Source organism: Eurypyga helias, unplaced genomic scaffold (assembly GCF_000690775.1).
Source record: "Eurypyga helias isolate BGI_N326 unplaced genomic scaffold, ASM69077v1 scaffold4974, whole genome shotgun sequence".
Lineage (NCBI taxonomy): Eukaryota > Metazoa > Chordata > Aves > Eurypygiformes > Eurypygidae > Eurypyga > Eurypyga helias.
This window is the reverse complement of record NW_010246683.1, coordinates 69,733-90,657: the sequence shown is the minus strand read 5'-3', so window position 1 is coordinate 90,657 and position 20,925 is coordinate 69,733. Positions and strand designations below refer to the sequence as shown.

General features: G+C 41.0%; 1 protein-coding gene across 1 annotated transcript in view; it reads right to left on the bottom strand.

The window, feature by feature from the left end:
• The window catches only part of LOC104508750 (rap guanine nucleotide exchange factor 4-like), a gene marked incomplete at its 5' end in the record, with an annotated part of 89,863 nt that overhangs the window by 10,473 nt on the left and 58,465 nt on the right, over positions 1–20,925 (bottom strand). The window contains 3 exons of the mRNA XM_010150474.1: positions 15,079–15,080; positions 16,224–16,241; positions 17,264–17,336. Of these exons, the coding sequence (XP_010148776.1) occupies positions 15,079–15,080; positions 16,224–16,241; positions 17,264–17,336 (93 nt within the window). The remainder of the gene's footprint in view (positions 1–15,078; positions 15,081–16,223; positions 16,242–17,263; positions 17,337–20,925) is intronic.

Here is a 20,925-nt window from a genome sequence, read left to right as displayed (position 1 = left end):
ACCAGTATTGCAGGAGTTTCTGTGCTGTGTTAGCCTTTGCTGGATCTCTGGAGTAGCCCTACGGAGAACATGCTGATAGACTAACCAACACTTGTCATCAGAAAACAATCTACGTCATGACCTCTAACCAGCACCCCCCAGGGGGCACAGTCCGTAAGAAACCTTGGCACACGCTCCCTGCCACAGGGACTTCTGACAGCTGGGACATGTTACCAGGACTAAGCTCTGTATAACCTGGACCACAGCCCAGTTAGACATGCAGAGGCCTCACCATGCTCCTCCAGAAGACAAGAAAAGTGGAAACAGAAACGTGATCATCACTACCCTGCGGGAAGCATTTCGGTCACCTCTTCGCTAACTCCCACAGATGTATGTAGCAGCTGAGAGAACCAGCCTGTTGCTCCCTAGCACTCCCCACAAGGCAGCACTGCCAGCCAAGGAGCGAAGTGCCTGTCACGTCTCCTAGTGGGAAAAGTCCCAAACTGACAGTGACTGACTCATGCCAGCTCTGTACGTGACTTAGCAACACTTTGCAATTAACAAAGGGCAAAGTACTCGTTTCTGCTCTTCACCTATGTTTACCTAACAATGCAAGTATTAAAAGGACCTGTAGCCCAAAGCATCTTCAAACCACCCGTAATCACAAAAGAAAACCATACAGTTTCTTAAGAAACATCCACAAACAGCAGAAGTGGGAAGCAGGGCAATATATGGACGGAGGAACGCAGAGTCACAAGAACATCTGCAAAATTAGGGAACTTCAATCACATTTTAAAAATCTTCTGAGTTTCGTAAAACTACAGCACCTGTAATCTAAATCCCCACACATTTAACTAACCACAGACTACCTGAGCCAAGCAAAGCGGACTAGTTGAAATTGTCAGGACCAGTGGTTAAGACAGCTTGGTTTTATTCTTTCTGACTGCATGACCTTGCACCAATCACGTAATCACACTGTGTTTCATTTCCCCCTTTCTGGAGAGAGAAATACTAATAATTTTTACCTTTGTAAAACGCTTTGAATACTGTCAGCAAATGGGCTGTTATCAAAATATTCAGAGTAATGATGACTTTTAAAATCTTTAAACGCAATACAAAGTGAAGACTAAGCCGTATTTTAAAATACATTCTAAAGTTGCTTGTCTTTAGTAATCTACATGTATTAATAGCATAAACAGGAAAATGTGTCCCTTTAAATTCCCAAATACAATCAGTGTAGCCAATTTATTTTAGAAAGTTAAATTGAAATTGCATTATTAACACTTCTACAGTGTTTCTTTGACAAACTGTAAATGTCCATCCTTTTAACACGAAATGATTCAGCCATTACCAAAAATAATACTTCACTGTGAATGTCAAAGGGAAAAAGAATATTGAAACAGACTATGACCAGTGCACAAAAACCCCCAGAACATGGCTAATGATGTCTTATTTTCCTGTCATTTTTCTACTTCCCTGCTACAATGAAACAGCTGCTATAACTGCACTGCATGCATTGAATAAAATGTCAGAAAATGCTAACTCTGCTGTGAGCATTCCCAATATTCTGATAGAGGTGTGACTACAGTTGTCATAAGGAATCTCAAGCCAGCGTTGTCAAAGGTTTCTCTGCTGCTGCCATTTTTAATTTACACATGTATAAAGGATTTTTTTCATTGCTTTCATGAGAATTACTGGTTCCTTAATATCCATGGCTTTAATAGTATGTTTACCTGAAATTATTTACTTATTGAGAAGCAAACTCTAATGATGAATATGAAAAAGTACAGTAAGTACTAGGCTGCAAGGTTACTGGTTTTTAAGACTTGCCTCTCACCCATGCCATAGGTACACAGCAACTAGTCAAAAGGCAAACTGAAGGGAAGTTAAAGATTAATGAGCTTCTCAGGGATTTATTTCACTCGTTTCCAGGTATCTTTATAACTTCTGCACACATCTCCCACCTCCAAGTCTCCCAGGAGGCATGCCTCTAGACAAACATGGGCTCTCCTGCATTTCGATCACACACCCAGGTGCCAGAACTGCCCTCTGAGGACTACGTAGTGACATTTTAGCTGAAGTGGTTTCCTGTCAAATATAAAGGTGCCAAAAACTGGATGGAATGTGAATTAGGGGGTAAAATTGTGAACATGTTAAAATTAATGGTAAAACTCTTGACTTCAGTGTAGTGAAAATGCCACCCACGTGAGGCAAGAGCACCACAGTCTCCTGGGTGATGGCGGTTTATGTATTGTGTGACCCCAGCTAGTCATTCCACCTCTGAGTGTTTCAGCTTCTCCGTCTGTAAAATGGGGACGACAGTACCTACCCACATCTGACAAGTGACAAGAATGAGCAACTGAAAACACTGCTGAGTGCTGCCACTGAAATCCTGGAAGTCTAGTGCCTACAAATTCATCCTGAGCATTTTGTAAGGATTCTTAACACAGAAAGGAAAAGTCATCAAAGTGAGACAGGGCTAGAGGGCATTGAAGGTTACCTCCTGAATTCCCTGGGGAGGTCAGCAACAAGGTAAAGCCTCTGGCAAGAGGGCACGAGAAGTTAATTTAAACCCATTTTGTGTCTCTTGTGGTGATTCCAGGTTCCTTCTTCTCCAAGTTCAGGACAGTGAACCATGTGAACGTACATGAAACGAGAAACGATTGAAGGAGTGCAGCACACTTGTCTCAGATTCCAGCTGCCCTATCTACTCCTCATTCTTCTTCCCGTCAGCCCTTTCAGAAATAAATTTTTGTTAAAAATGAAACTGAAAAGGAATGTAATCTAACAATAGCCAGTGCAACACCTTCTGTTACCCTACTTCACAGAAGGAGATTTTTAATGAACTATAGAGATGTTTTCCATCTACACAGAACATGTTTCCTAAAAAAGGTAAATAGTTGTTTCTATAGTGTATGGAAGTCAACAGAGGAAAGAAGTCCCACACTGATGGCTAGACCAGAACGTATTTTTAAAAAAGCACAAACATTCTTCTTTCAGCCGAGTATTTCCTTACTTCAACAGCTTTACGTTTTCTGTCATAAACATAAAAAACATTCAAGCACTCCAGTTTAATTTACATATTTGTGCGTCAGTGGAAAAGACAAGCATTCTGCTCTTGGCAAATATCCACAAAACAACCTTCTTATCTTCCTTAAAAGTTCTATTCCCCGTGATGTCTACAAAAAGCTTGTCAAAGTGGAGGGTGCTGATGTTCTGAACGTGCTACCCACCCTGTCTCAGCCAAGTCTTTCAGACTGTGCAGCTCATCTATTGGGTGGTTTAGTTTCAGAACTGGATTGTAGTCTCATTAGAGTAGCGCCCTTCTTCCCAGTGCTTCTGACGCAAGAGACAGCTCCTGTCGCTGAGTGGGATGCGATAGCACGTCACGGCTCTGCTAACAGCAATGCACCTTTGTGACCAGAGAGACCTAGCCAAAACACGGGGTGACCTCATCGCGGCCTACAACTTTCTCAAGGGAGGTTCTGATCTCCTCTCTTTTGATCAGCAACAGGACATGAGGAAATGGCATGAAGTTGTGTCTGGGGAAGTTCTGATTGAATATTCGAGTTCTGCACTGAGAGGCAGGCTGGTCACCGGAACAGACTCCCCAGGGAAGTGGTCACAGCACCAAGCCTCCCAGAATTGAAGGAGTGTCTGGACAATGCTCTTAGCCACTCTGCCAGGTTTGTGTGGTGGGGCTCTGATAGTGAGGAGGGGCCACAGGGATGGCTCCTGTGCAAAGCTGTTATAAATTGGCCAATAAGCGCCGCCAGGATTAACAGATTTAAGGGGGGAAAGCAAAGGGGGGAGAGAGGAGTGGGATGTGAGGGAAACAAGGCAGACATCCAGGTCATTGAGGAAAGGTGGGGAGGAGGTGCCCGGAGCACACAGATGTTCCCCTGTAGTTGGTGGTGAGAGGGCGGGCTGTGCCCCTGCAGCCATGGAGGGTCACGGGGGAGCAGAGACCCCCCTGCAGCCTAGGGAGGACCCCACAACAGAGCAGGCAGCTGCACTCAAAGGAGGCCATGACCCTGTGGGGGACCCAGGCTGGAGCAAGCTGCTCCTGAAGGACAGTACCCCATGGAAGGGACCCATGCTGGAGCAGTTAGAGGAGAAAACTGCAGCCTCAGGGTAGGACTCATGTTGGAGAAGCTCATGGAGGACTGTCTCCCATGGGAGGGACCCCATGCTGAAGCAGGGGCAGGGTGTGAGGAGTCCTCCTCTGAGGAGGACAGAGTGGCAGAGACAATGTATGAGGGACTGACCACAACCCCTATTTCCCACCCCCCTGTGCTGGTGACAGGGGAGGAGGTAGAGAAATTGAGAGCAAAACTGAGCCCAGGAAGAAGGGAGGGGTACAGGGAAAAGATTTTTAAGATTTGGCTTTATCTCTTATTATCCTACTCTGATTTGATTGGTAACTAATTAAATTGATCTTTTTTCCCCAAGTTGAGTCTGTTTTGCCTGTGACCACAACTGGTGAGTGATCCCTCCCTGTCCTTGTCTCAACCTATGAGCCTTTCCTTATGTCATCCCACTTTCCTTCCCATCCCACTGCAGGAAGGAGTAAGCGAGCGGCTGTGTGATGCTTAGTTGCCAGCTGGGCTTAAACCACAACAGTCATATAGCCTAGTTTTAGGCAGTCCTGCAAGAAGCAGGGAACTGGACTCGATGATCCTTGTGGGTCCCTTCCAGCTCAAGATATTTTACAATTCTATAAGAACAGAGGGGACTTGGTCACATGGGACAACATGCATCTTCTGAGGACAGCCCATCAACATCATGACCTCCTGCTAGGAGGGCATATCATCCTCTGATTCAGTAACAGGCAAAGTCCAACAGCATAAATTAAGTGGGGAAATATTGGCTATGAAGGGTAAGGGCTTTACAGTAAAATCCAATTGTGGTCTCATACAGTTAACTAGCATGAAATGAAACTCATAACTGCTGTATTAGTTAATGACTTAATTCAGTGTTCTTCCGATACTTTACTGGCAGTAATTGTATCAATTAAAAATATACAAAGGCATTTGGAATCAAATTATTAGATCTAAACAACATAGATCAAATATGCCGCGTTTTTCACATTAATTCCATAATGCAATGGGAATAATCATTAAATAAAATATAAACATTGAGTTAATGTGCATCTGTGTGAACTCCCCAAGAAAACCACAAATTAATAATACTATTAATTCCTGCCAACCTGAACAAAACATAATTAGCATTGGAAAATAGTAAATATTTCATATTTGTAAATTTGCTTCTTCCCTCCTCCTAACTTCCTGCAGAGCTTGCAGCTGCCTAACTTGATACCATTTAAACCAGGCCTGTTCACATTTGTTCTTATTGTTTTGAATTTCAGCTCATCTTCTCTGATAACTAGCGAGGGGCAGACGTTTCGAAACTCTGAGCTGCTTCTGTTGTTAAATGAATCTTATTGCAACTGAGAAAAAATCAGCTCTGCAAATGTACATGGAACACTGCAATAATTAACCCAAGGCTGATATGGAGAGGTGAAATTACTCTACCTGACATTTTCCCTAAAAAACCACATCTCTCTACCTCCCAATTCACCATAGTATGTTTCTGAAAGAGATGACCTCTTTTTACCTCTCACAGCATGTAGCCCAAGCTGTGTAAATTCTGTGATGTCTGGCTTTTAGGGATATCACAGAACCAGCCCTGTCCCTGTGAAATGGAAAGGGACCTATTGTATGTATTTTGTAATTTATCCCCTTTCTCCTATTTCTCTCTAATGTTGGCCTTAATTTTCACATCATCACTAAAAATGTTGCTTCGTCCAGCTGAAATTCTGTCCCTACCTTCTCTCAACCACTTATCTCCTTTTTAAACATAATCTCAAAACCCTCTTTTGCCTAACTGACTCCTTACTGTCTCTTTGTGGGCCGTATAAAGGATAAGGACTATGTTAAGCAAATCACAGTGTGTTTGCTGTTCCCCGAGAAGTTTGATTACTGTAATACGAACCAGCTTGCCTGGAAATACTGAATGTACACAGAGTATTCCCAGGTAACTTGTGTTAAAAAAACCCCACTGTTTCCACAATAACAGGAGTATCCAGCTTCTCCATGACAGTTGGTCTAGGAGACTGTCTTGGGGAAAGGAAAATGCATCCTCCCCAGAGGAATTTCTGGTACAGTAAAGTCCAATACTATTGCAGACTCCCCTGTGCCTGGTCACACAGCACTTTCCAAGCAGCAGTCCAGGTTCTCTACCCCAAACCTCATAGCAGAAAAGCAAGACAAAACACAGAAGACAGCGTTTCAAGAACACTGAAAAAACCAAACAGACCAAGTAGCATTCAGGACCCCTAGCAAGGCAAACTCCTGTTTTTTTTCTCCCTCCTCCTTCTCCCAGTTTGGACCAGTATACCAGGAGGATGAAACAGCCATTCTATTACACAGGCCCAGGACTGCTATATGGCAGTGGCTATACATTTACAGTATAAGGAATGCCAGAAACCTTACTATTACAGTTTTGTCGACATGGGCTTTTCCAGCACCCCCCAGGAATCTGCAGCAGCTAACACCGACGCTCAGCAGAATGTGAACTGAATCAGGGGAAACAGAAGAGGTGGGTGGGTGTTCGGCTCCTTTATCTTGTGAACCCCTATACTTCTGCCAGTCACGATGAGGTACCTTATGCAGATAGTGACAATATGCTTTTCTTAGCTTTATTTCCCAGACTCATTTGAAAGAGCTGCCGGAGTGCAGCAGCCTGCAGACAAACTGAAAATCCCTAATCTAGACTGGCTCCGAACACAATTAAGACAGCTCAAGAGAGGGAAGGAGAGAGGAACAAATATTTGCCTGGATCTGTATGTGTATTACAGCAGTAACAGGAATACATCATAGAAATCTGTGTTTAAACACAGGAGGCTGAAACCACACAGACTCATTTGTGATTTAGCACTGAATTGCAAGGGAGTTGCACGGTGGCCTGACAAAATGAACCCCTGCCAGTTGTCCCTCTGCTTCTCCTACAGCTGACATTCGCTGGCAGAAAAGCCAGGTTTGGAGCAGGTGGGAGTCTGTCTGTAGCTGACAGACCTGGCAGTGCTTTGTGTGGAGGTTAGACATCTAAGGCTGCAGAGAGTTCATGGCAATCTCAAACAGGACTGCTGTGGTCATCCCCTTCTTGAACCCCACAACCTGGTGCTTGTGCTGGCCCTGGCTGGGAAGCTAGATTTCATCCAAAATAACCGAAAATTAAGCTCAGAAAAAAGGTTTATGTGTTCCTGACAGTTCTGCTCCCTTACCAGCCAGCAAGCAGGAGTGTGCTAGAGGAGAAGGAAGACTTAGCTGGATGTAGAGAGAAGGGACATTGGGAGGGATACACGTGGAGGACAGGTGTCCTGCAGTCCCTATGCAGGTCAATGGAAGCTGCTGTGGAAGGGCAGCCATGGCCCTGCGGTTCCCCCTTGGCCCAAATGTGCTTTGCTCTGGGAGCTGATGCTATGGCAACACCACTTCCTCCGACCTCTGCGCCTGGCGTCGCTGCTGGCCCTCAGGTGGCTGTGGAGGGCTGGCTCAGAAGGGTTCCGGTGAGAAGTAGCCATCTGAGCCGCTGTGCAAAAGGCTATGGGAGAAGAGTGGCACAAGAGCCTACGTTTCTTTAGCTCCTCATTTGAAGTCAGCTACTTTACGGAGTGAGGATGGACAAAGCAGTAGTGGGAGGCTTACAAAGACTTAATCATCATTCTCCCCTGTTAAGCTACTGGCTCCTTCTCCATCCACTTCACATTTAAGGTTATTATAGAAATTGTTTATATAATTTCATTACCTAAGATGAAAACAAGTGTGGCTGAGTAACCTTAATTAGAAGCAGTGGAATAACTGGTGTTGGAAGTAAGATCTTTTTGGTTTAATTTTTATTTTGGAACCTAAATTATGTATTCTTTTCATTTCTCTACTAGTCAACTCAGCTATGTGCATTCGTATTTCCTCACTAACTGCTATCTTTAATTTTAGGACAGCTGCATCACCGATGATAAAGCACACAGAGATCAAACATGTTCGCAATCTTGTGCCAAGCTTTCTTCCAGAAGGGAATGTACAAGAATAATAAATAATGAAAAGTCATAAATCATAAATCTTTAAATACCTGAACAGCACTTCCTCCTTAACCATCACTGGAGATAACAATCCAATTACATTTTTGGCTCTGTTGCAGGTAGCTGGCATTTTTGCCTCCGCAATTCTAGCTCGGAATGGCTCTAAATGAGCACTACAAACCCAACACTTGTTCTGGTGGCAATGCCGTTTGCATGGAGCCAGCACATGGGGCTCCTGGTTCTTGACCAGGTAACGCAAAAAGAAGAACAAAATCACTGGACAGCTTTTCCCCACTATTTATTAACCTCTCAGATTTTTGTCATCTGTACACAGACAAAAAGTGATGCTGCCAAATGATCAGATCAGACACATTGATTACTTCTTACTGACTCAGAACTATAATTGACTTTGTGGAATACCAATTTCCAGCATTCATTGTAGGACAGGCAGTCAAAATGCTCTGTGAGAGATGATATGAGTGACTAGAAGGAATCTGATTTTAAGATCCCTGATCCAATTTTTCTGCCAAACTTGAGAAAATAATTACAAGATTCAAAAAAATTCATTTTGCTGTTTCAAATATAAGTGCCAAATGTGTTACTTGTATACGCTTGACTTGTCTGAAGACATGAACCTTGAAAAGGACTATCTTTTTTTCTCAGAATAATTACCCACTCTTTCTGCCTTTCAGCTGCAAGAGATAAATGGAGCATATGTGCATGGTTTTTATGGGCTGGGACAGAATCGCACAGAAGACACAGCCAAGGAGCAAGAGTCATCAAATGTGACTCCACAGTATATATTATCAGACTGCCCTTGCCAGCACTGGCAGGTAAAGCAATATGCTATTTCCCCAGAAAACTGGAACTGAGAGTGATGTTCCCACTGAAAGGTCCCATACCTACTTCACAATATTGAGTATTTTACAAAAAATTTAGCATTTCCTAGGAATTTCTGTTATTTCTCCATTATTTATTTTATTTATCCAAACTATGACAGCAACACTCATTCAGCAAGGCAAGAAGAATCGGAAAGGAAAAACATCTCTTCGGCCAAATTGCTTTTTCCATGCTACCCCAAACACCTCCATAGCCTTTTTTGTGGGGAGAAGGTTACTCAGGGATGAGGTAAGTACTTGCTTATTCTGCTACTCTGAAGGCCGAGTGAGTTAGTTCCCCTCCAAATTACAAGATGAACAAAGAAATAGATATCCCTTAGTTTTTAATTTGTCTATTGATTTCTGAATCTATTTTCATTCCACTCCCAGTGCCTCTTAGGCTGATCACACCAAGGACTGAACACCATCAGATCCTGTAAGAAAACTCATTTGAAACGTATGAACACATGTGAAGTCCATGCCTTACAATGTTCAAGTAAACCAGCATCTTTCTGTCTGACAGTCACTTTTGTGACTGCAAGCTCTTTGTAGCAGAGGCCTCCTCCTGGTAAAAATATAGCACCCTGGACCAAGGATTTCGTTCTTTTTCTCCACAATGCTACTTACTCTTGTATAGTCACAGAGAATCACTAATGAGAATCACTAATTGCATCTGCAGGTCCCAAACTGGGCCTAGGTGGCTAGTTCTGTATTGGTCAAACTGAAGCTCAGTTATATGATCAGATGCACCAGAAGAAACTCTTTCCAATAGAAACGGCCATTGGGGTCTCCAGAATTCAAGGTACACAATGAAATCACGGGTCATAGATAATTCATAGATTATCAGGTAGCTGAACTGGATAACAAAGATGGGGTGGTGCATACTTTTCGTTGAGGCACCGCTATTCACAGTGGCATTTGGAAGAGAAGCCTACAGCTATGCATCATTCCATATGGCTGGAGCTGGAGATGGTGAGGTACCAAAACCTTCCCTGGTATTCTGCAACAATGCAGTTTATGCAAAGCCTACGTATGTAAGCCAGCAGACCTACTAACAATGCTGTTTACATTAAAGAGCTCTGATGACATATAGTAAGATCTTCACATTTTTCATGATGATCACCGCTAACGTATGAAATATGTATTTTTCACAGACTGCTACTCATCTCACACTCCTGTCTTTGTTATTGCTCCTGCCGTATGCCGTCACCATGTGACTCATTGCCAGGGACTATATGCACAGCCGCTGCACTAGCCAAATTGTTACAGGCTGCGATAACGATTGAACCCTGAGCACTTCCACTTCGAGCAAAGTGAAGAACTTGAACAGACCTCTGAGCCACTTTCATATATGTGAAAGTAGGGCCAAAGTATCAGAGCAGCCCCTAAAATTAATTGCTACATTTAGGACTGCATGAAGATGTTATTTAGAAATATTCGCACATGGTGCTTTTATGCAACCATGTCAAAACCAGAAGATAAACAGGAATTACTTTTTTTTAACCCTATGCTGACATTGTGTGAGAGAACTGACGCTGGCACAGAGCCCAGGAGAGGATAGGAATTAGTGAGCACATATCACTGGGCAGTTATATAAACCATCCACATCAAAAATCAGTTTCAACACAGTTTTCATGTGAATGTTGGGGAGGTTTCCACTTCCCAACAAACACCTTGTCATTGCATCTGTAATCTTGCTAGAACACTGCCTGCTCTCCTGCTCTCGCCCTCTTTTTATTCTTTCCTGTAGGCTCACAATTTCATGAGCATGTGAAACATTTCCCTTAACATTCTGCTAATGCTTTAACAAATTCCACATTCGACAACCTACTTGAACACGTTAAAAGACAAGCCTTCTCCTCAGTCATTTGGGAGAAGTAATTGAAATATAGGGAAATCAGAAGTAAAATTATTGTGTTTATTGCTAGATCAGCTAATACAGTGAATGAACATGATTATTATTGGTGCCTTGTATGGAGTCTTCAAGGCTGCATCTAGTGAGTTGTAATGTCATCTTTACAAACAGTATACTTTCAAATGCCCAGAGCTATATTTAAGTGCTTGAAAATTGAAATAAGTGAATATTCATTTGCCTGGAAAAGTTGAAAATTGCAATATTCTGAGGATTACCACTTAGATTATGTCCTTCTCTGTCAACTGAAAGATCTTTTCAATATAATTTTATGCAATGCATTTAAAGTTGATAAAATACAAAATCTTGCTTTCACAACTACTCCAATTATTTAAACGCATAAAAATCAGCACAGCACCTAAGACTTACTGAAAATTCAGTAAAGGAATCTACATTTTATCACATCAAATTAACCAGGGACGAAGACGGATGAAAAGGTGACTTTTAGAGGAGTATTTCAGCACATCCTGTAGGATTTTGCTATACAGAATGTCTTCAAATAAGTGACTCCCAACAGCTGTCAGTCTACAGGATTTGGAGTCAATAAAAGAGACACATAAAGAGGACGTTTCAGCCTGTGAGCTTCACAAACTCGACCCATGTGTTTTTCCAATATTACTTCGTGCACTAGGGGGAGCTCCTGCAACTCTCTAACGCAATAGAAACTTAAATACAATATTGGGAATATAATGGAAATAAAGCATGACAGAGAGATTTTGGAAAAAAAAATATAGTCTTCACCCAATAGCAAGAGTGACTGTAGGAACCTACACAACTTAAACTGCTTATATCTTTTGTGTTCAGAATGGTTTCCTCAGTACAAAGGAGATGAAGCAGCACTTTCTGCCTTTCAGGATGTATTTCAGTGAAGAAGGCACAAGTTTATGTAGGTTTGAAACAGTCATGGAGCTTAAGTTGTACAAAAAGAAAGCTAGCGTGGTTTTGGAGGTGAGATGTGGTTTTAATTGAGTGTGTCACAGGAAAGATCTCTGCGAGCAGGTAATCCAAGTCTGTACCATAATGAACACCCGTACCACAGCAAACATGGGTAAGAGGACTTCATTAACATGGCTCAGTCAACCTCCATTCCTGAAATTCACTGCTTTTGATCACTTAAGTTTTCAGCCTTCCTTTCAAGCAGAATTTTTTTTTGGTGTAGTTTCTTGCGGATGTGGGGGTTCTTTTATCAAACTGCGATATGGAGATTCCGTTATGGAAAACAATATAAAACTTCAGCTTGGATCATTAGCAGTTAGGACTTTTTTAACTATCAACTACTTGGATAAACAGAGTAATTGTTATTAATCACAGATTTCTATTTTTTCTGTGGATCATTCCTAGGCTCCCGCAGGCACGACATCCACAGTTTGCAAAGGAGTTTAAGCCATTTACTGATAGCAGACAAAAGCATTCAGCACCACACCCCATAGGAGAGTGGAGACTCATGCTCTTGATGGGTCTGTCCTCTGTTCTTACCCACATTCATTCCTGTGCCTCTATAACTCATTTCTGCAATGCCTCTTCTTTAAAATTATCCTACATCTCACATCTACAGAGAAGAACAGGCTATTTCTTTATTCATTTCCTATTTGGGCACCAGTAGAGGGTGTAAAAGCACAGGGGAGACAACTGTGGTTTCCAGTTAGTGTCTGGCTTTACAATATTATCAAAATGTTGCTGTAGCAACTAGAATGAGTGATTGTGAGAAAACCCACACCGTTATTTTAATGCCCAAGCAGCCCAGGACCAACGACGAACAGCGTGGGAATTCTGCACACGCATCGCACGCAGCCTGTGTGCACAACTTGCAGTTAAACTGTAATGAGCCTCTAGTGAGCCAGTTTCAAATGAGATTTTTCAAGGCTTAACAATATGGTTTATTTTGTAGGGGCTCACAAATGGCACTCCTTACTGCCAGAACAAGCCCCAAATGTCGAGATCCTAGTCCAAAGGATAGGATTGCTAGCGTATCACTGGGAAAAGCTATTTAATACGTGCTATGTATTTGCCCCCAACCTCAATGTCAGAGAGGTTTGATCCATTTCAATTTAAAAATCAGCCAGAAGCATACTCTCAGCATGGCAAATTCAGCGTAAACAGTGAAAAAATGGCCAAATTGTAAGAACAGGATCTTGCAGTGGGAAGCACCATGCAACCCTGCTGCCAGCTCTGCTGGTAATACATGGAAACAGAGCCACTGCCTATTCTGCCTGCACGCTGGAACCCGACCTCCCCTGCATTCTAAGTACTCTTCTGTATCTTTTCCAAAAATGTATTTGAAATTATTATTGATTTTGTCATTTTGGCTTTTATATTCATCTCACAGATCAAGCTATATCCAACTCTACCCCATGAGAATTTTCAAAAACTAGAGCTAGAGAGACCTGTATACAGACATTAGACTGACTAGTTAAAAAGACAGGATCTGTGTTATTTTTCCTTATGTAAGACAGCTTTAAATTGACTTTGTTTCCATTCCCCAAAATATAACTGAGGACAGTAGCATATTCTGTCTCAGTATTTTATGCTCAATTTAACTCCTATATTGCATTAAATAATGTGCACTAATGTAACCCTAAATGCAAATGGATTTGTGTTTGGTAAAAAACAAAACAAAACAAAAAAAAAACCCAAAAACCAACCAACCTCTTTGCTGCCTTCTCCAAACAGAATTTTTTAATAGATTTTAATGAACCAGGAAAACCAAACATCCCCATATGGTGAGAAAATTTCAAGGCATGTATTAAAAGAAAAATCTTATGTTACTCATCAAAAACTAATAGATGTGACAGGAGGGAAAAAAAAAAGCTAGGAAGATGAAACTCAAATAATTAGCAAATATGGAAAATAATCTTTTACAGTTCTTATAAAAGACTACGCGCAGCTAAAAGAGAAAAACATGCATTTCATATTTCAAGAGTAGAATATATTAAATTTCATTTGAAGCAAATTATTTTTAGTTATGAACTTCCCTGGAAAATTAAAACATACCCCAGCATGCCCCCTGAAATAGATGCATCACTACGACCAGAACTACTGAAGACATTACGTTATCTCCTTTTGTCTAAGAGTGTAATATTTTCTTACCCTGTGAAAGATTCTGAGGAACTTTCCCTGAATTTCAGAAAGTTCCTCACTCAGTCTTTTCCTGGACATTACAGAGTACCCTGCAGGCCGCTCTGAGCTGTATTTCCTGCCAGTCCCATGGGCTTCATTCTGGCAATCTAAAGATATAAAGTAGTCTAAAGACGTCCTGCAAACACTTCCCTTTCCCCAGATGAATGCCCTTCCCTGATGCAGTAGCCATTTTGACAATCACATATCACCCTAAAATAAGTAAAATATATAAAATCTACAAACACAGGGCTGTTTTCTAGTACTCTGTTATTTTGTACTTCAAGTAGCCGGCAACAATTCTGGTAATTTGACCCTGCAATCCCAGTATCTCCCTGATCATTCAAAACTGACTGCAGGGCATGAAGACTTATGTGTTGTGTAAGCACTGTAACAGTCACACAGTTTAAAATTACAGGGATGAAGTCTGCATGCAGTAAACAAAATACTCCAGTATTTACCTATGCTTCACTTACCTTTCACTTAACATATTTGAAGAGAACTGTGGCCATACGGCAAAAACACAGAACTAGAATTCATGAACCATTTCTGTGCTGTGTAGGTTCTTCTACCGCATTTGTCACGGGGCTGTCTGAGCTCCTCCGCAATCAAATAAGGTGACAAGCATCTGTCACATATTTACTCTCAGCCTCTCTTCACAGAGATGTGGACAGCGTGGGATGGCTGGTTTACGTGTGTCTTGGAAAGGAAGTTAGCATGGTTCGCAAAGGACCTTATCCCTGTAGGAGTCATTGAACGGTTTGAGCCTGCCCCAGCCAAGTTCTGTCTCCTACCCAGGTGAACGCTGCTTTGCGCGGTAAGAGTCCTGTTACGCCAAAAAAGCCCAGCTACCCCCAGCACTGTTAATGGATGAACTTTGCCCGCATTCTGACATACCCTCTGTCTGAAAGCGTATACCACCCTTAGCAGAGCTTCACTATCCGTTACTGGTGCGATACCACCTGACAGGAAAGGCAGATGTTTTTACATTGTTAGCTCTACCTCCTTCAGAAAATACATCTTCTAGTGTGGATTCTACCCCTGGTGCTTTCATTGTGAGGTCAAGGAAGACCCCCGATCTGGCTTGACTCCAAGCGTAGCACTGAAATGCCAACATCTTGGAGGAGAAGCACTGAAACTTAACACATTAAATGACTGTAAAATGCTTACAGAATGAAAAGTGCTATCTAGATACCTACGAATTATTACTCAGTGCATGGAAAAATACATATTTTCATACAGGATAAGACTGTGTCAGGAAGTAGTACAGCGTTAGTTAGTAAGACTCTAGAAAAAGGAACTGCCTCCCGATACATTTGTACATTCAAGAAAGGCTGAATGTGACAATTAAGAAAGGTCAATACCCTTGAGGAAGCAGGACAGACAGACAGGGAGAGACGGAAGTAGTTATTTTTGCATTAAGGAAACACGCTAAAATATTCATTGTCTTTATCTGCTGTCAAGAGATGTTTTTTGTGTAACAAAAATACCTTTAACCTTTTAAAGACATCACACAAATGCATCCAATTAAACTCCAGAAAGAAGGCATCCAAGCATCTGTTTATCACTGTAACTTTTCTACTCCTGCCATAAAAAAAAAATCTAGAAGTTATTAATCTGCACAGCAATGCCCGATACTATTTCTTCCCACTATTATAGTTACTTTAAGCCCAGCACAGGGTACAAATATTCATGTGTTCTTTCATGTGGGTCCTCATCCAGTGAGATTGAAGGCACAGAACTATTTTGCAAAGGGGAACTGGGATGTAAAGTTGCTCTCTGAACACAGGAGAATATTCACCCCGAGAAAAGGGCCAGAACAATGTCTATGCAGCCGTAAGGACTCAGTTAAGCCTTAAACCAGGATTTAATTATGAATTTTACGACCATTGTCTATGGACTGGTCTTGTCACAGTGCTGCTTTTCTTCCTTACCCTCAGCACCTTTCTGACAAAGACAGGACCACCAGACTATAACACAAACTATGGCAGCAGTACACTTTCTAACAATGCTGATTCTGAACCAGTTGCTTTCTCCAGTTATATGATAGGGACTAAAGCATTCTTAAATCTGTATACTGTACTCAAATACATCAACCACATGCTTTGCAGTTGTACCTCACTCCTTTCAATTTAATGCTCTACTTTTGCATTTTTCATTGCAAAATCCCCCATCCCCATCAAAAAACAAAAGCAAAACTATATGTGGTTTACCTTGTTACAATTCTTAGAAATTTGGCAAAGAGCACTGCTTGACATACTGTCCTTATCTGGCATTCCTAAAAAAAGAATACAGAAAATGTACAAATACTGTATATTCTTTAAGTAACAATGGAGATATTTATCAATAGAATATGGAATTGGAGGGTTCAATACTTTGATAACATACACATTAATCTATGATTTTTTAAGTGCAAAACAGATTTATTCCGACAAAACTTTCACCTTGTGAACACAAAAAACCCAAAAAGCTAACTTGCGTAAATACTACGAACAGTTTTCCAAACACAGTACTTCCTCACAATTTAATATTTGGAGTATTATACAGGAATTTTATATTTTTTCATCTTGTGACACTGAGTTTGCACTAACTAGCATTGCTATGCTACGCTATGCCAGTGCTTGTTGTTTCACATATACAACATATTGAACATATAACACATGGGACAAAATTGACAGATGCAATTGCTAGCCATCAGATACTGTGCTGGCTGGCATCTAAATAATCCTCTGGCAACTAAATAAAAGCACCTTGATTTACAGAAGTGATAAGGGCCAAAGGCTGCCCTTGGATTCGTGCCTACAGCACTATCCCACAGTTGGACAGGTTCTCGTGAGGCAGAGGCATACCCAGACTTAAGTGACTATGTAACTAAGGTCAGGCAGCAGCGTGTTTACTGCAGGCTGTCTGCCCAAGCACTCACCTAGGTTCCCAAGAAAGTTGTGAAACCCATCCGAACTAAAAATATAAGCCAGTTTGTTGTATTTATTTTACTAGCAGGACTCACGGCCTTGTTTCATAGACTTCATATAACACCTCTAAGCAGTTAAATGTTACATGAAATCCTACAGTATGCTTTAGCCAACAGGCCTGGCTCACAGTGCAGATTTGTGTACAGCTCCGTGCACACCGCATACAGTTAGGCAAGTTCCAAAGTATTTTCTAACATATGTAGTATTAATACAGTCATAATACTGAATTGAATTTAACATTTAAATTCCAACATCCAAAATCAGAGGACTTTTATCTTCCCCTTTCCTCTCTTTTTTCTAATGTCTGATGTAATTTTCTTGTACTTACTGTCATTGTTGGAGCCAGTTTCCATAACACCATAAGGAGGAGTGAGAAGTCCAGACATATACTGTCGATATTTCTGAAAGACAGCGATGGCATATTCAGTCAGGTACAGATGGACAATGTGGTATTGTGTGTCTGCTGCCTTGTGCTTCACATGCACACAAGCAACCTGAGGCAGTAGGACATGCCTTTGTTCTTAAGGCTACAAGACCTTGCTTTCTTGACTGGATTACACTGCCTTTATTTTATCACAAGTTGTGCTAAGAGAGTTCCCTTCTTCATCTTCCCCAAAGCATGACTTTGAGGGTTCTAATAAATCAATATTGTACTTAGTTGTGTGATTTCCCATAAAGGTTTTTTTAAAACTCGTTTGAAATTACACTACTCAGCTGAACTCAAGCTAGAAAGCTGCTTTATTGTAGGGATGGAGACAAGGCTGTTAACTAAGGATTCTTGAGGTGTCAGATTTGAAATACACAGGAAAACTCTAAACAATTCCCACACACAGAGTTTGGTTTTCAGAAGCTACAAGGTTATGAAACACACAAACCCAGCACCTCATGTTATGTACACACACAAAAACTGTATTATCAGATGAAACTCTCTAACTGTAAAAATAATGTCCCTTGCACCACCGTAAACTACATAATTGTAACTGATGTCAGTACCTGGTATTTTTCTTCAGTGAATGCTGGTGACATGATCAATAAGGTTCAAAGCTCTGTCTAGGGCTTAAGAAATTCACAAAAGCTAAAAAATAACACCAAAGGAAAAAAAATGTCCTTTTACCAAATACAAATCATTCACTGAGCAAGTGAGACATTTTAGCTTTCAATCATACCATATTACTGTCATGCTTAAGGGTAAACAATTATAATTCCTTTTGGAACTGTCAGAAAACAAGCTTGTGCAAAAGGGATGCTGATGATCAGGGTAAATAAAATGCGTCACACAGTCCTTAGGGTGTGCAGCGAGATGAACGTGAACAACCAACCAGCTGCAATTCATGTACGTTTTAACGGAGCACACGTAATAGTCAAGACAGAAAACTTCCCGCAGAGTACAATTTTAATTTAAAAGTTTTATCCTTTGCTTTATGGAGCTGTTCTGATGGATTTTAACAGATGCTTGAATTATCTTTTAACATTTCTTATTCTTGGAAATGGATATGAAAATATCAATTCTAGCACTAAAGAGCATGTCATGCATTCTAAATAATAACAAAAGCTACAAAGATTGCATTAATCTTAATAATCCAATCCTAATTTTAGACAAGCTATTACATCCCAAAGCTTAGTAACCTATTATTTAAGTCTCACCCATAATCCAGATGAAAACTCGTAAGAGCAAAACAGTTATATCCCTAGTCAATCACACAAAATAAATTATACTTCATTTGAGGATAAAACTTTCTTATTTTCCTTCCCAAACCATTCACTTTCCCATACTCTGCATCCAGTCCTATGCCTGGAACACAGTGAGAGGAAGAATGTGAAAAACAATTATTTTCTCAGCTCAACTAGTAAATCACAGCCATAAAACTAGAGGAAAACTCATTTTGGTTGGTCAAATGAAAAAACAGGAAAGAATGTCACAAGGGGTTGAAATACCATTTTATTCAAACAGTAGATAAATGTTTTGTTCTACCTTTTCCTGAATTTGGTCTTGAAATGGGATTTAGAAATGGTAAATTGAAATGTTTCATTTGGAATATGATAAAATCTATTTTTATAGTGCGTTTTTTTTTTCTTCTGTTCTCCCTCACCGTTCAGATGATATTTGTTTCCTTGTTCTGTTTTTCCCCCAATAGCGTTTTCCCAGAAATACATTATTAGTCCGCACTGAATCCACCTTGATAAGGAACTTGAATTGTAGGAAGACAGTAATTTTCTCTTTTTTTTCTCCTATACCACATTCACAGTCATCATACACTGCATTGCAGTCTCCCTTCTGATTAATTCCCTAACATTTTTCCTGATTATACTTCTCAAGAGATGAAACAGAGACCACACCATATAATTTCCAAAAGATTTGGGGACCTAGCTTAATAAAGGAACCTACAGGTAGAATAAACTAGAACTGCATGTAACACTGTGAAAGAGGCTCCTAACCCCATACAGCCCCACCAGGAACAAAAGCGCGGGCTGCCACGGACTTCAACTCTGTCACCTCCCAGGTGAAGGTCCCACCGGGCCATGGGATGTCACACAGCAAACCCAGTGAGCAGTGCTGCCCATGAAGGAGTTCAGGCAGCACTGCCAGACGAGGCACTAATTCAAGACATGCCCTCAGGACGCCCCATTGTTCAGACTCCTCCAGGGGACCTCTGCAGAAATGAAACTACCTTCTGTATCTGGAGGGGAGGCCAATATGACTGCCTACACATGATCTCCCATGAAGATACCTCGGTGGGATGCAGGCTGATATAGGAGGCCTAATTTACACCTAAAATTGTGTCACCTCATCAGCCAAATTAAATGTCAAGGGACACTTATTTGTTAAGAAGTGAGGGAAACACTGTTTGCTCGGAAACCAAAGTATGCAAAGAAAGACATCGGTAACATCTGCATAAAAATTCACAGTATCACATGGAATAAGGAAGTTCCAGGCATGAGACCTCTCAAAGCTGAGATAATGAGGAAAACACAATACTGACTGTGAGACCTATCTTGTTACCGTAATGTCTGTAAATGAAAAGCAAACGCAGTCAGTTAAATTGCACTGGTAGGTGGCATTTAAAATTATCCTGAAGATTAACAGACTAAATATTGACAAAAGGCTTTTGAAAATGTATTCCACTGGTGGTATGAACTCTGGAAAGGTTTTCCTTAAGAAAAACAACAGCAGCTATCAAATCATCATAAGCCTGTTTATTACCAGAAGTCTTCAAGTTCTGTAAATCCAACATGACAGCAGGTTTTAAAACTACACTCAGTGACCTATTCAGATTTCTACTAATTTATAAACTGTATTATGCAAGAGCTTAAAGATCAGACACTTTCTGCATCTAATCTGACAGCACAAGTAATAAAGACAGTATTTTTTCTTCCAGTTACTGACCGCCTCATATCCATGCAATGGTGAAAATTAACACGACCTTTTCAGCCCCTACTATAGCCTAAAGCTTGGAAGAGTGCTGACAAGGAACAGTTGGGGATTGGAAAAAAGGAGGAAAGAAAATCGTACACTTGCCTTGCTGGGGAGGCACAGTGGGTGAATTTTCATATCGACAGTTTTTAAGGCTAGCCACCGTCAGGCTTTTCAGTGTGTACCTTCACATGCTCGTATTTAGACTTTATTTGCAGTTGGCTGCAGGTAGCCTCAGAGGTTTTCACGACTACAATGGACTTTCTTCTATTCCGTGAACATAATTTGGTATATTTCTATATGCTGTTTACAAAGGCAATTACTATAATTCTGATGCAAGCTATCTCTAAATTCCTTACAAATCTTTTAGCATACATAAGGTATATAAAATAGGTTTTCGTAGTCAGTCCCTTCTGTTCTGCTGCAAGTACTGAAGAGCTAATACCTGTTTAAAGGGAAAGAAGGAGCAAAACAGAGAACTGTATAATATAAACACTCCAAAACAAGCCAGGTCGATGTGAAAAAAACAGATGATGTTTTGTTGCCTCTCATGAGCATTGTGTAGCAAACCCACAACA